The sequence below is a fragment of the Myxocyprinus asiaticus genome, chromosome 25, assembly GCF_019703515.2.
Source record: "Myxocyprinus asiaticus isolate MX2 ecotype Aquarium Trade chromosome 25, UBuf_Myxa_2, whole genome shotgun sequence".
In the NCBI taxonomy this organism is placed as follows: domain Eukaryota; kingdom Metazoa; phylum Chordata; class Actinopteri; order Cypriniformes; family Catostomidae; genus Myxocyprinus; species Myxocyprinus asiaticus.
Genome location: NC_059368.1, coordinates 26,071,168 through 26,084,338, shown reverse-complemented (window position 1 = coordinate 26,084,338; position 13,171 = coordinate 26,071,168). Strand labels below are relative to the sequence as shown.

The 13,171-nt window shown below is 39.4% G+C and overlaps 2 protein-coding genes across 4 annotated transcripts in view; one reads left to right on the top strand and one right to left on the bottom strand.

Moving 5' to 3' along the window:
• Positions 1–13,171, top strand: part of brf1b (BRF1 RNA polymerase III transcription initiation factor subunit b) — a 100,268-nt gene that overhangs the window by 25,889 nt on the left and 61,208 nt on the right. For both annotated transcript variants that reach the window (XM_051655764.1, XM_051655763.1), the window contains exon 7: positions 10,530–10,679. In XM_051655764.1, the coding sequence (XP_051511724.1) occupies positions 10,530–10,679 (150 nt within the window). The remainder of the gene's footprint in view (positions 1–10,529; positions 10,680–13,171) is intronic.
• Positions 490–5,707, bottom strand: btbd6b (BTB (POZ) domain containing 6b). 2 transcript variants are annotated; one of them, XM_051655772.1, is made up of 5 exons: positions 5,580–5,707; positions 3,738–4,032; positions 3,549–3,639; positions 3,339–3,457; positions 490–2,242 (listed from the first exon to the last, which is right to left on the bottom strand). In XM_051655772.1, the coding sequence occupies exons 2-5, from the start codon at positions 3,941–3,943 to the stop codon at positions 1,210–1,212; spliced, it is 1,449 nt and encodes a 482-aa protein (XP_051511732.1). In that variant the 5' UTR covers positions 3,944–4,032; positions 5,580–5,707; the 3' UTR covers positions 490–1,209. The 2 variants fall into 2 exon arrangements, with proteins under 2 accessions (XP_051511732.1, XP_051511731.1); XM_051655771.1 differs by lacking the exon at positions 5,580–5,707 and having other exon boundaries at positions 3,738–4,571.

Here is a 13,171-nt window from a genome sequence, read left to right as displayed (position 1 = left end):
TATATATAAACACTTTAAGGGAATTTAAAGTACCGGTATAGATTGTGCTCAACCTAGGGATGGGCATTTTCACAAAATACGAGTAATCGAATACTTGTTTGTTAACATATAAGTAAAAACTAGTACGACACTTAAGTGAAATGTATTTTGTCTTATTTACATAGTTACCAAGAACGGTTTCAAAATGAGCTTCAACATACTCAATGAAATGAACAATATTCATTAATAAAAAATAAAATAAAAAGATTTGGAATCACTCAGAGCTTGAATAGAAACCAATACTTTAGGTATTAGGGTAATGCATATATATATATATACTTTAAGTCTACATAAAGTCTATCATATTTTTATTGTTTCACATGTCCTTAATCAACAAAACAAGTAATCAAAGTTGGCTTTTTAGAAAAGGAACTCTGCCAGCGCAGATTCAGAGGGAAAGAACAGTTTAATTCAGCATTATAATTCAGTCAGATGTGCAAAGAAAGTCAATTTGTGTTATTCAAGTAGTGTTTTTAATAATCAAATAGCTGGTGCAGAACAAGTGCTTGATTAATCAATTACTTGTGCACATCCTTAGTTCAACCTCCCTTGCTATTGATGATGGATGTCAGTACTTTCACCTTCAAACAGCAAGTCTACACAGAATTTTGTGGTCGAGTGTCTATTTACAGACAAGGGAAAAAACTTTTGGCTTGAGTCACAAAAAGTTTATAATCTGCAATTAAGGAAGCTGATCACTGATACAAGACATTGTATTTGTCAGGCAGCATCAAGCTGCAAAACAATTTACCTCAAGTTATGTACAAAACATGACACACTGACTAGTGGCTTCCATCCACTATAAGAGTAGTACAATTATCTGCGTTATATATATATATATATATATATATATATATATATATATATATATATATTTTACACACACACACACACACACACACACACACACACACACATAGATCTGCTTGCTGCAGCATCAATAATTAAAATCAAATATATAGATTTTTTTTAATAAATAAAGCTGAAGGATATTCCTTCAATCAAAATCTGCCATAACAGAGTCTGTTGTGGTACTGAAGAGTCCATCTAAGTTCTCAAATGCTACATTATGAAGACGGCAAGAGCCTCATGAGACCCTGTATTCTCCTGTATTCAAACCATCTAAATCCACTGAGCAGAATGAACTGCAGTGTAAATGTCCTGACAACTTTAGGCATAGAAGACCAGCTCTGGAATCTGACCCCCCTGCACTCCAGTTCCATTGGTACTGTCTGAGGAACACTGGAACTGGAAAGTCACCTTTCCACATTGTACTTCTGTCATACCCTCCTGTCCAAAGTAACTAAGTTCATTCCCATCCACCACGGCACTGACTGTGTAGAAGGCATCCTGCTCCACTTGAACTGGGTGTTCAAACCATACAGAGAATGTGTTGCTGGACCCATCTGAAACAAATTTAGTTCGGTTCTGGGCCAGGGTGACTCCTTGGCGCTTGAGTTCAATCTTGATACTGTATTCTGCCTTTCCGCCACTGGATCCATACAAGCCAAGTCCAGCGATGAAGATCCGCTTGTCCACAGCAAACTGGATGCTATCGCAACGTCCACGGTAGCGCCACTGGTTACTACGGTAAGCAGAGGACTGGAAACGATGGCAGCGCTGTGGCGTCAGACCCTTTCTTTTTTGCAGTGGGAACTCCAGCTTAGGCTTATTGGCTGCTGTGTACCACAGGAAGACATCATGAGTCTCTTCCAGTGTTAAAACGTCTGATTGTGCAGCTCCATTTGCAAACTCCTCCAGGGTCATTGTAGGGATGCGAACCAAGTAGAGGGCCTTGTCTAGCACTGCCCTTTTATTACGAGCCGTTGGTCCCAGTCCTTGCCTTTTGCATTCGGCAACAGCCCATTCAAGAGCAGCCTGGAAGACCACTGCCTCCCGGGTGTTGAGAGTCTCTCGCTTTAGTATGATCTCCAAGGTCTGAAGATCAATCTCACAGAAACCTTCAGAACGAAGGGCCAGCTCAGCCTGAGCATCAATGACCTCCCAGCACCGCTGGGTCAGCTCAGGCTCCTCGAACAGCCGACTCTGAGATAACAGCACACAGGCATTTTTGGCCTCCAGGCTGGTCTCCAAAAAGGTGACACAGGCCTTGGCCAGTGCAGGCACTATATACTTTTTGGCAGCGTACAGAGTGGCCAGCACTGTGTCCGCTTCAAGTTCAATCTCATCACTGTACATGTACCTGGATGTGATAAATAAATAAAATAAATAAAAAAATAAAAATAAAAAAAAACGAACTTCGATCAACAATCTCCTTCCAATAATTGTATTTACTAGCATTAGGTTTTTCAGTGATAATAGGAAAATAATCATCAGCATGGTCAGTACGTTTACATGCAAAGTTAATCACTCTACAGCAGGCTTTTGCATAGTCAAGCTACAGTCTTCATCAGTTTGCCCATGCATACATGAAACAATGTGTAATCAAATATCTGAAAGAAGGACGCCAGCTGAGAAAGTGGCAGTAATGTGTGTCAACACTGTCTTTTGGAGCATGCGCACAATGCAGAGGACATTAACATGTATAAATGCTGGATGAAGCTGAGCCTCAATCACTTTATCTTGGTCTGTAGTCCGGCTTGGCAAAAACCAGACTGATATGATTTCAGTATGACTAAAGCCCAAAATATACTTCGTACAGGATGCGCGATACAAATCTCGCCATCAGCAGAGTGCCCGAGCACTAAACGCGGCTCGATTTTTCTAAATGCGCATCTTTGAACGCACAGATTGTGCATGCGCCTGGAATTATTTGCACTAATTAGTGTGTCCACAAGGTGGCAACACTCACATTTGAGCCATTGTTGTCACGAAGAAGCGCTAGATGATGTCATCTCTGCTAAACAGCAGGAGATAAAGGTAAAATCAACAACAGTGGATGTGCATGTCAAGAGCGCCTGTGTGAGGAGGTCGGGAGATACCTGCAATTGTATAACTCGAGTCTGAAGGACTATGAAGACATCTTTATGGGTGTACATTTCTGAAGAGAAATAGTTCATTGTCTCATAGCAGTCCTTGTGTGCATGCGCCAAACGCCTGTGAATGCGAGTAGTCATATGGAGTATACTTTGGCTCGCGTTCGACTGTACACAGACACTGAGCGTTTGCATCAAAATCGAAGTATACTTTGGGCTTAAAGCATTTACATGACATTTTAAAGAGGCAAAACATTGTTTTAGTCCAACTGAAATCAAATTTTAAAGTGCATCCAAAAGCACTAGGTTGAGATCATTCAGTCATATTGCAACATCATAACATGTACAAAGGAGAGGGCTTACTTCAGAAGTATTAAAAAAGCAGCAGGCTCCACATCAGGGATATGGATCTCTGATTCTCCCTCTGCAAGGTCACCGTAAAACATGGCACCAAAAACAGAACTCCCCACTGCCAACACGTACTGAAAGCACAAATGTTACACAATATAAATTAACAGACAGTTGATGAAAGACACACTTAAGATGTGTTTTGACCCAAGAGGATGTGCTCACCTTATGTGCTGGAACTTTTTGGGATTCGCCAGGAGGACCCACAACAAAATGAACATCTGCCATGAGTTCGTTATTGAACATCAAAGCATTCCTGAAAGGAACAAAAAGCATCAGAATATGGTGTTTTTTGGATTGGTAATAGCGTAGATGATTTGAAAAGCAAACATATTGGCCAGAATGTGCCGTTACCTCTCTCGCAACGTCGGATGAGTGGACTGCCAGCTTGCAGTCTCAACGTTATTGTTGTTGATGTTCTGCTGAGTGGCAGTTGCAGTTGGTGTGGTCACTGTTTGAGTGACTTGGACGATGTTTTTTTTGCTAGCCGCTGTTACTGCTGTATCATTACTGTTTGGGAGGTTGGTATTTATGCTGGCAGGATAGAGTTCTGCAGCCATCTTCTTCCTCAAGGACAAAGTCACGATTTCATAGCATACTGGCAGCTTGCCGAGCTGTTTCCCACTCTTTCTAATCCTTTTTAAGGTTTCTGGAAGTAAAAGGAAAAACGTCAAGAACTTCATGATCCTGCCATATAGGCAATCTGGCGTTGTTGGCATCAGCAAGTCTATCCACCAGTATGTCGCGTAAATAAAAGGCAGGTGCACCAAAAAACAGCTCCCTTTAATTTAATTACAAATTACAAGCCCCGGTCACTAATTTGCTACACAATACGCCCTTCCCATAGGGTTATTCCGGTTGATGAACGAAGCAGATGCCTCTACCAACCCTGAACACATTTACAAAACAACATCAACGTATCCGTCCAGCGAAAATATTTCAGCTCAAGACTTTTTCCTCTTTCTCATTGCATCCTCAACCGATAAAGAATGATCCATCTTCAAATACTGTCTTTATACGGCGTAAGTGATACGTTGCAATATTGCAAAGGCGGACTTTTTGTTAAATAGTTGAAAGCCGGTCAGAGGTCCGAGACGACTAAAATTAGTGCAACTTGGTGGTTGTCATCCTACATATCTGTGGCGTATTCTCTCTCTCTCTCTCTCTCTCTCTCTCTCTCATCGTCGTCTCCGCTGCATTTCTATTCTGTATTGTAAAGCCCGTTTTTTAAGACGGGAGGGGACGCCCAGCCCTCTGTTGACAAATCAAACCTACGAGTGAATAGAACGTCAGCAGCCCCGAGGCGCCTCCCACAGCCGAACAGCCTGCCCCTCTCTCTCGCTACACACACAAGCAGGAATTAACCCTTTGCGCATTGTTGACAATATATGTGCACGAAACCATAAAAATGCGCTCAATAAAAACCAGAAGATCTAAATTCTTAAGGGCTGTTCACAACGAACACGTCTTTGCGCTAAAAAGCAAATCGAACAAAACAGAACGCGGGTGTCTCGAGACGCGTTTTTAAAAAGTTGAAGTTCTTTTGACTTGAGACGACGTCAAAACGCTGCGCTTTTGCACCAGACGCCGCGCAACAACCAAAGACGTCCGTCTAGCGCAAGTTTACATAGAAAAACAACTGAAAAACAGCGCGGAAGAACGCAAAAACGCGCTCGGTGTGAACGGCCCCTAACAGTAGCGACAAAAGAAAACCTGCGCAAATCTTTTAGGGGATTTTTTGGAATTCATAAAGTAACTTTTTCAATGGCCCTTCAATAACGCGCAATAAAGAAGAAACATTGTAACATTCCACAGTCACCGTTGAGCTTCATTTACAGTTTCAGCAGCATCGGATAAGTCAATATGCTGATGCAGCCTTAAATGTCTCAACAATCTGATACTACTGGGATACATTTTGGCTCAGGAGGGGAAAAACATCTGCAATGAAGTGCTCAGCCTTACTATGCAATGCTGTGATCTAGACTGTTTTCATCATTAACATTTGCGATCACTGATTAGAGCACGAGGTTTCATCACAAACCGGCTCGTAGAAAAGAGATAAAGTAGCAACAGAACAGATGATCTACCCCCTTCCAAAACGGCACTTCAGTCGAAGTAATATTAATAATGGTTCGCGATTCAATAAACCATTAGCCGCAGAGGAACTTAAATAGCGCATCATTAGTCATTCTTTACCTTATTGAGCCGACTGAAGAGCAGCTGGCAGGAAAATACATTCAGGTTTTATGTTTGAAGGCTCGCTTGCAGTCAGGAGCCATGTTAAATCCAGAGTATGCTGTGTGAAAGAGGGGGTTGGGATTTACACCGCTTCCCCGGATCTCCAACAGAGGGCTCCGACGCTGGAAACTGGATCCTTTGCCTACGATTAAGCGGCTTACGTTTCTCACAAAATGTAGACAATTATATTTGCCAGCCAAAATCTGCGAAACATATACACAGTTAGTAAAATGTCTTTAATGGAAATGTAAAATGCACCGGAGCACTTTTTTTTTCTTCCCAAGTCTCTTTGTAGAAGAGAGTCTTCTCATGTGCATTTTAGTGTAAATGTATTCATGTTAAAATATTTTTTTTTTTCTCTGTGTGAATAATCTTGAGGAATTGCTTATAAAAGGTATTGCAATATGCAGCACAGACGAAATATATGTATTGTGCAAACTGATATTAACCTCCTGAGACCAGAGCGTTACTGCTGTGTGCGTTTTCCATTTCCTTTTTGATTTTTAACTAGTAGCACCCAATAAACACAAATTTTAAATAATACCAAGCTATAGAAATTCAGTTTTTGTTTCCATCAAATTACTTATGTTTCCAGAAGTGTTGGTTATTCATGTTTTTGAGACGTTACAGACATTACAGCTGGTTTTCTGTAAAGCTGAATAAACAATTCTTATTCAAAGTAATGGCCAGCATCATCCAATCACTGCCAGCCATGTTAAAATAAAATTTTGCATTACAAAATTCTGAATCCATGTACGGATTACTATTGTCCCATGTCATCCAAACATGTCACGGTCCAAACATCATCTGCAGCCTGAAGCTGAACTTTTGGTCGAATTTTAGGTGTGAATGCACTTAGCTGCGATGCACCCTTGCTCCTTATGTAGTGAATGACTTCGTGTGCTGTCTGTCTGCACTGGTCTCAGAACAGTTCGAAATGCACAGGCGTTTTTATACCGTCACCCAAAACTACTAATCTAAACTCAGCAAAAAAAAAAAAAAAAAGAAACGTCCTCTCACTTTCAACCGCTTTTATTTTCAGCAAACTTAACATGTGCAAATATTTGTATGAACATAAAAAGATTCAAACAATGAACACGTAAACTGAACAAGTTTCACAGACATGTGACTAACAGAAATGGAATAATGTGTCCATGAACAAAAGGGGGGTCAAAATTAAACAAAAGTAACAGTCAGTATCTGGTGTGGCCACCAGCTGCATTAAGTACTGCAGTGCATCTTTTCCTCATGGACTGCACCAGATTTGCCAGTTCTTGCTGTGAGATGTTACCCTACTCTTCCACCAAGGCACTTGCAAGTTCCTGGACATTTCTGGGGGGAATTGCCCTAGCCCTCACCCGCCGATCCAACAGGTCCCAGACGTGCTCAATGGGATTGAGATCCGGGCTCCTCGCTGGCCATGGCAGAACACTGACATTCCTGTCTTGCAGGAAATCACGCACAGAACGAGCAGTATGGCTGGTGACATTGTCATGCTGGAGGATCATGTCAGGACGAGCCTGCAGTTAGGGTACCACATGAGGGAGGAGGATGTCTTCCCTGTAACGCACAGCGTTGAGATTGCCTGCAATGACAACAAGCTCAGTCCGATGATGCTGTGACACCGCCCCAGACCATGACTGACCCTCCACCTCCAAATCGATCCTGCTCCAGAGTACAGGCCTCTGTGTAACGCTCATTCCTTCGATGATAAACGAGAGTCCGACCATCACCCCTGGGGAGACAAAACCATGACTCGTCAGTGAAGAGCACTTTTTGCCAGTCCTGTCTGGTCCAGCGAAGGTGGGTTTGTGCCCATAGGTGACGTTGTTGTCAGTGATGTCTGGTAAGGACCTGCCTTACAACAGGCCTACAAGCCCTCAGTCCAGCCTCTCTCAGCCTATTGCAGACAGTCTGAGCACTGATGGAGGGATTGTGCATTCCTGGTGTAACTCGGGCAGTTGTTGTTGCCATCCTGCACCTGTCCCACAGGTGTGATATTCGGATGTACCGATCCTGTGCAGGTGTTGTTACACGTGATCTGCCACTGGGAGGATGATCAGCTGTCCTTCCTTTAGCATTTTCTTAGGCGTCTCACAGTACGGACATTGCAATTTATTGCCCTGGCCACATCTGCAGTCCTCATGCCTCCATGCAGCATGCCTAAAGCATGTTCACGCAGATGAGCAGGGACCCTGGGCATCTTTCTTTTGGTGTTTTTCAGAGTCAGTAGAAAGGTCTCTTTAGTGTCCTAAGTTTTTATAACTGTGACCTTAATTGCCTACCATCTGTAAGCTGTTAGCATCTTAATGACCGTTCCACAGGTGCATGTTCATTAATTGTTTATGGTTCATTGAACAAGCATGGAAAACATTGTTTAAACCCTTTACAATAAAGATCTGTAAAGTTATTTGGATTTAAAACAAAATTATCTTTAAAGTACAGTGTCCTGAAAACTCTTTAGAACTGGATAAAAGATATATCAACTATTTAATTTTTTCAAAATTACTACTAAAATGATCATTAGAGTTAATTTCCTTGAAACAATAAGTAGTTTAATAAAGAATAAGCATCTAGATTTCACTTGGGTCTTTTTTGACCCAAATATGCATTTAAAGGGGGTGAAGTTGCATGTGTTCAGTGTTAAACACTTTTTAACCTCTGGCATGTTGTGTTTTCCTGCACACTAGATGAAAATATAGTATGATTATGCATGCCACACCTGAATTACTTCATAATAGCCTACTGTCATAAGAACAGTATATATACAACAATTAAAAAAGTATATCTTCCCAAAAAGGAATGAGTTTTGATCTCTCAATTTATTATGAACTTTTATAGTTTCATGTGGATGTTTTCTTTACATTACTTTCTTGTACTGCAATATTAATCATATTATAATCAGAAGTATGGTTACCACTTCTGCCATGTACTACTTGTGAAAGGTCTTGATTAGCAAATTACTCCCACTGTGTCAAAATCAAGCTTTCCCCCTAACTAGCAAATTATCATTTTAACAATCACAAACATGTAAGGCTAGTGCAAGACAAGGTCAGACAGAGACTGGTTGTGTTTTTAGGAGTCTGATCTGATCTTGAATAAAGCAAAAAAACAAAAAACAAACTCTGAGTAATGTTCAACCTTGATCAGAAGATATTTTAGTACTAAAACAAAGAGCAACATCCATAATTTGGGACCCATTCCAGTCACTTTAGGTCAACGACCATTATAGGGATCATGACATGAGGGATAAAATTTACCTTTATCTTTTGACATACTTATAAGAGGTCATTGAACTATAAAAACATACTGTTTCAGAACTCAAAACTTCCTCCTCACTGCAAAAAGAGCATTTGTTGAAATCAAGCTGCCAAAACGTCTCGTTCTCTACTTCCTCCACATTGTGATGTTACACTGTGGTAGACATTTGCATCTGACCACCTTCACCTACTTTATCTCATAACTTCCGTAGCACGCCCAGTAGCGGTCAGCAGTGAGATGGCAAGGAGAAAGCAGGTCAGTCAAGAGCAGAGTGCCAGTCATAACAGTGGGTGTTTACTGTCAAGTCTTAAAGGAGATGCAGCACAAAAACCGAGCGTTTCTGACAGAGGGTAAAAATGAGGGTGGAAAATGATCATGTTTTGCAAATATATAACTTTTTTTGTGCAAAATATCATAAGTGAACCTCAAGGAACATTGTTCAAGGAATGAGGAAATTAAATAATAAAAAAAGAAAGTGTAATGCCAGTGGCATTTCATGACCCCTTTAAGGCACACTATTGTTAGGTTGTTAATGTTACAGTTGGCACATGAAGTAGGTATTTAATTGTTAATTGTAGTAAAAAAAATAAATAATATTAATCAAAGTTCATTATGAAGAGAAATAATCATTATTTTTGTGATAATTACTCAACCCTTCCACTTTGCTTGCTCTTTAATGGAGTGTCTGTTGTTTTCTGTAAAGAATATGTACCTGACCTGCACTGCTGTCCACGACTATCAGCATGAATAGTTTGAATTGCCTTTTTCTACACTGGCCATTTTTGGGCTTTTGTCCTGAAATGCTTTTAGTTTCCTGTCTCCTCTAACAGTTCTCAAATCTATTTAATTATTTCTCTCTGTATTCATTTATCAGTTCTCCTTAATCAAACTCTGACAGCTGCACAGTCTCACAAATCAGATAATTTTACAGGTATGAGTGAAAAAGAGGTCTGAAAATCTATTTATATTGCGCTGTATGGATAATTTCAAAGAATGTTACATAAGAAAATAATTGTATCTAAAATGATTTAAACTATTTCCTGTTTCACAGATTGCACACAATATTTGCTCTTTCAACCACTCTGCCCTAGTGCATTAAAATGATAATTTAATTAAATTGCCTTCATGTTTAAAAAGGCCAGTGACAGGAGACATTCTTGGGGATTTTATTGAAGCAATAGAGTTTGTCTCTTAAGTGCAGGTGCAGTCCCCATAGTGTAGCTTTAGATAGCAACATAGATGGCCGCCTTTCTGAGATTAGCTCATTTCCTTCTTATTAGGACAGCAGTGATGTTTGGACTTTATTGGGGCAGCAGAATGAGTATACCCAAGGACTTAGAAGTAGGTGGAAGTGAGGGATATTTGCTCCCACGGATTGACTCTAAGCCAAGCCACTTTTAGAGGTTCCCATAGGGAGAATATGTTCTAGATTCATCATTGAGTCAAGTAGAACCTCAGAAAACATATGCTGTTCTTAATCCCATGAAAGGACATCAGATACTTTAAAAGAGGTACACAGGAGGAGAGTAATTTAGCCTTGACTTGTGATAAACCCAAAGTTTCAACTAAAGTTACATATCAGGTTGGTGCAGATCAGCAGACACTGATTAAACATCTGATTCCCAAACTGTTGATTTCTGTCTATAGATCCATGTCTGTACATTCCACGTTTCGCACACATGTTGGAGTTTGGTGAAAAGACCCATGAGGTTTCGATGACTGCCCTCAGACTGTTGCAAAGGATGAAACGAGACTGGATGCATACAGGACGACGGCCGTCAGGCTTATGTGGAGCAGGTAGATTGTCTAACAGTCAAACGATAAAACCTCCGAGAGTGTCATATTTGGAGGTCTCTTAAATCTCATTTGTTTGTTTCGGATTAACTTCCCATGCTGTAAAGTTGTTATAAGATTAATATTCTAGCAATAAGCTTCCTTTGTCAGCTTGAAATAAAAATAGTCTATGTGTTATTTCAGTCTATAGTTATCTTCGTCTGTCAGATCATAAACGAAACCCTCACTTCATGTGCTAAAATTTTGACATGAGGAACTGCAGCATTGAGTTTTATAATGAGGATACATATCATGATCGCTGCAAGTACCACCACACAGATCTTGGTGCCCTTTGTAAAGCAGAACACACTAGTCCCACACACGCTCTGTCGTCAACAAGATGCCCTGGCTACATCTCTAGTTTAGCCCTCACTCCGTGTCTCAATTTTCCCATCTAGCATCAGCTGCTGCAATATGTGAATAATTAATAATTCATCATTAATCATTCACAGTGTTCAAGGGAGGGCGGTTAGTGTAAACACCAGTTTTCTGTATTGAAGTTGATTGTTTTAGAGTGAGTGTTGTAAAGACAAGTAGACCTTACCTTCTTACTCAGAGACTTAAAGTGCAAAAGATTTATGAAGTCGTTTTGTCTCATTTTAATATTGTCTAAATTAGGGCTGGGGATCGCCAGCCACCTCATGATACAAAACGTATTGCGATACACATGTCAAGATTTGATATATATCGCAATATATCACGATATCCTGATTAGATTTCAGTTTTGCTTCTCATTTCAATTAATTCTGGAATATTTCATTTATAATGCCAATTTTGCTTACATACAGTATGAAAGAAATGATCTTTCAGCTAATGCTGTTATTTATTATACAGGGAAACTTCTAAGTAATTATAAGTTTTATTTTATCATTAGTTTTTCATCATTTTGGTGACATCTTAGCTTTTTTTAAATATAGTTAATGTATTACATCAATAAATATGATGTATTGAAATTGCATATATTATATTGCATATATACAGTATATTGTTACATGTTTGTTGTTTACATGCCTAATTTGTACTATTTACAAGTATTTACTTAGATATGTAGAACAAGTGCTAAAACTGTACCGTCTCTTCAAGACCTGTGGCAGGGACTTTGACAGAAGTGTTTGTTTTGGTCGAATGGATTATTTAAAGTGATTAGAATTAAATGTTTCTATTGTTGTTTTTGATAAATAACTGACTGTAGAGAACAGAAAGGATATTAAATGAGACATTATTAAACAAAAAATGGTTTGCTTGGATCTAGTCTTTGGACTCATATCACACAGAAAGAGTCAAAACTTTTACTCTCAGTACGCAGTGAAAAGATCTCGGTGCTGAACTACACCACTCAAACACTGGTGAGTGAAATCTAAACAAAATTAACCAGTCAGTGGCTAATCTTCACAGACATTTTTTGTAGCATATGGAAAGTATAAACGCACATATGATTGTAGGGGATTGCAGATAGAAAGAAAGAGCGATCTTGGCAATTTAAGAATTGACATTGGGATTGTACAAATAAAGAACGTGTGAGAGAGATCCAGCATGTCCGTGAGAGAAACCATGAGTCCTGCAGGATCAGTTTCAGTCTCTTTCATGCCTCATAGAAGCCTCTGTGAATGTACTGAAAATATCACGATATATCACAATACATGGATCTACGTATTGATACAATATCGTGAGAAAAATTATCGCGATATATCGATATTTGTTTGTATCAACACAGCCCTAGTCTAAATATATTGGAAGTGTCTTTTAAAGCTGAAGTATGTAATTTCTGCACCTCTAGCGCATCAAATGGAATAGCAAAAATAAATGTTGTTTTCAAAACAGTTTTCTAAATACGCCCCTGTCTACAGTTGGTCAAACTAAGAGATAGTCCCGCCCCTGACTCACGCCATTGGCTGAGCAGCGTTGTTGTGGCGGGTCTAAGCGGGTTGCTCTAAACAAACACAGGAATTTTCAAAGCGCCAGAGAGAAAGAATGCTTACAGTTTTCGAGAAAATTAATCTATGAATGGCTAACTTATAGTTGTCTCTGCATATTAAGCTGGGATAGGAGCAAGTATTTTAACACAGAAAAAGTGACATTCTACAGCTTTAAGATTCCGGTAAGCTTTTATGTTGGCAGTGGATACGCTGCAAAAAATTCTTACCCAGTATTTTTGTCTTATTTTCCAGTAAAATATATCTAAACATCCTTAAAACAAAGCTAAATTTACTGAGGTTTATGCTAAAAATAAGAAAAAACTATTTTTCAATGGACTAAGAAAAATAGATTTAATTCAGAGGGAAAATACATTTATGTTCTTACCCCATTGGCAAATAGTTGTTTTAAGCCTAAACCTCACTAAATTTAGTTTAGATTTCTCTCAAACCAAGACTTAATATCTCATGCCATTTTGCTTCTCAAGTAAATGTGTCTTGTTTTAAGGATGTTTATATATTTATAAATACTGATTAAGAAAA

What these genes read in the sequence shown, in the direction of transcription:
- btbd6b (XM_051655771.1), bottom strand. Translation starts at nt 4,102, where the DNA reads ATGCCAACAACGCCAGATTGCCTATATGGCAGGATCATGAAGTTCTTG. An exon ending in CATCCGACGTTGCGAGAGAG is followed by an intron (nt 3,640 to 3,737) that starts GTAACGGCACAT and finishes TGTTCCTTTCAG; the next exon opens with GAATGCTTTGATGTTCAATA. An exon ending in GCTTTTTTAATACTTCTGAA is followed by an intron (nt 2,243 to 3,338) that starts GTAAGCCCTCTC and finishes TATCACATCCAG; the next exon opens with GTACATGTACAGTGATGAGA.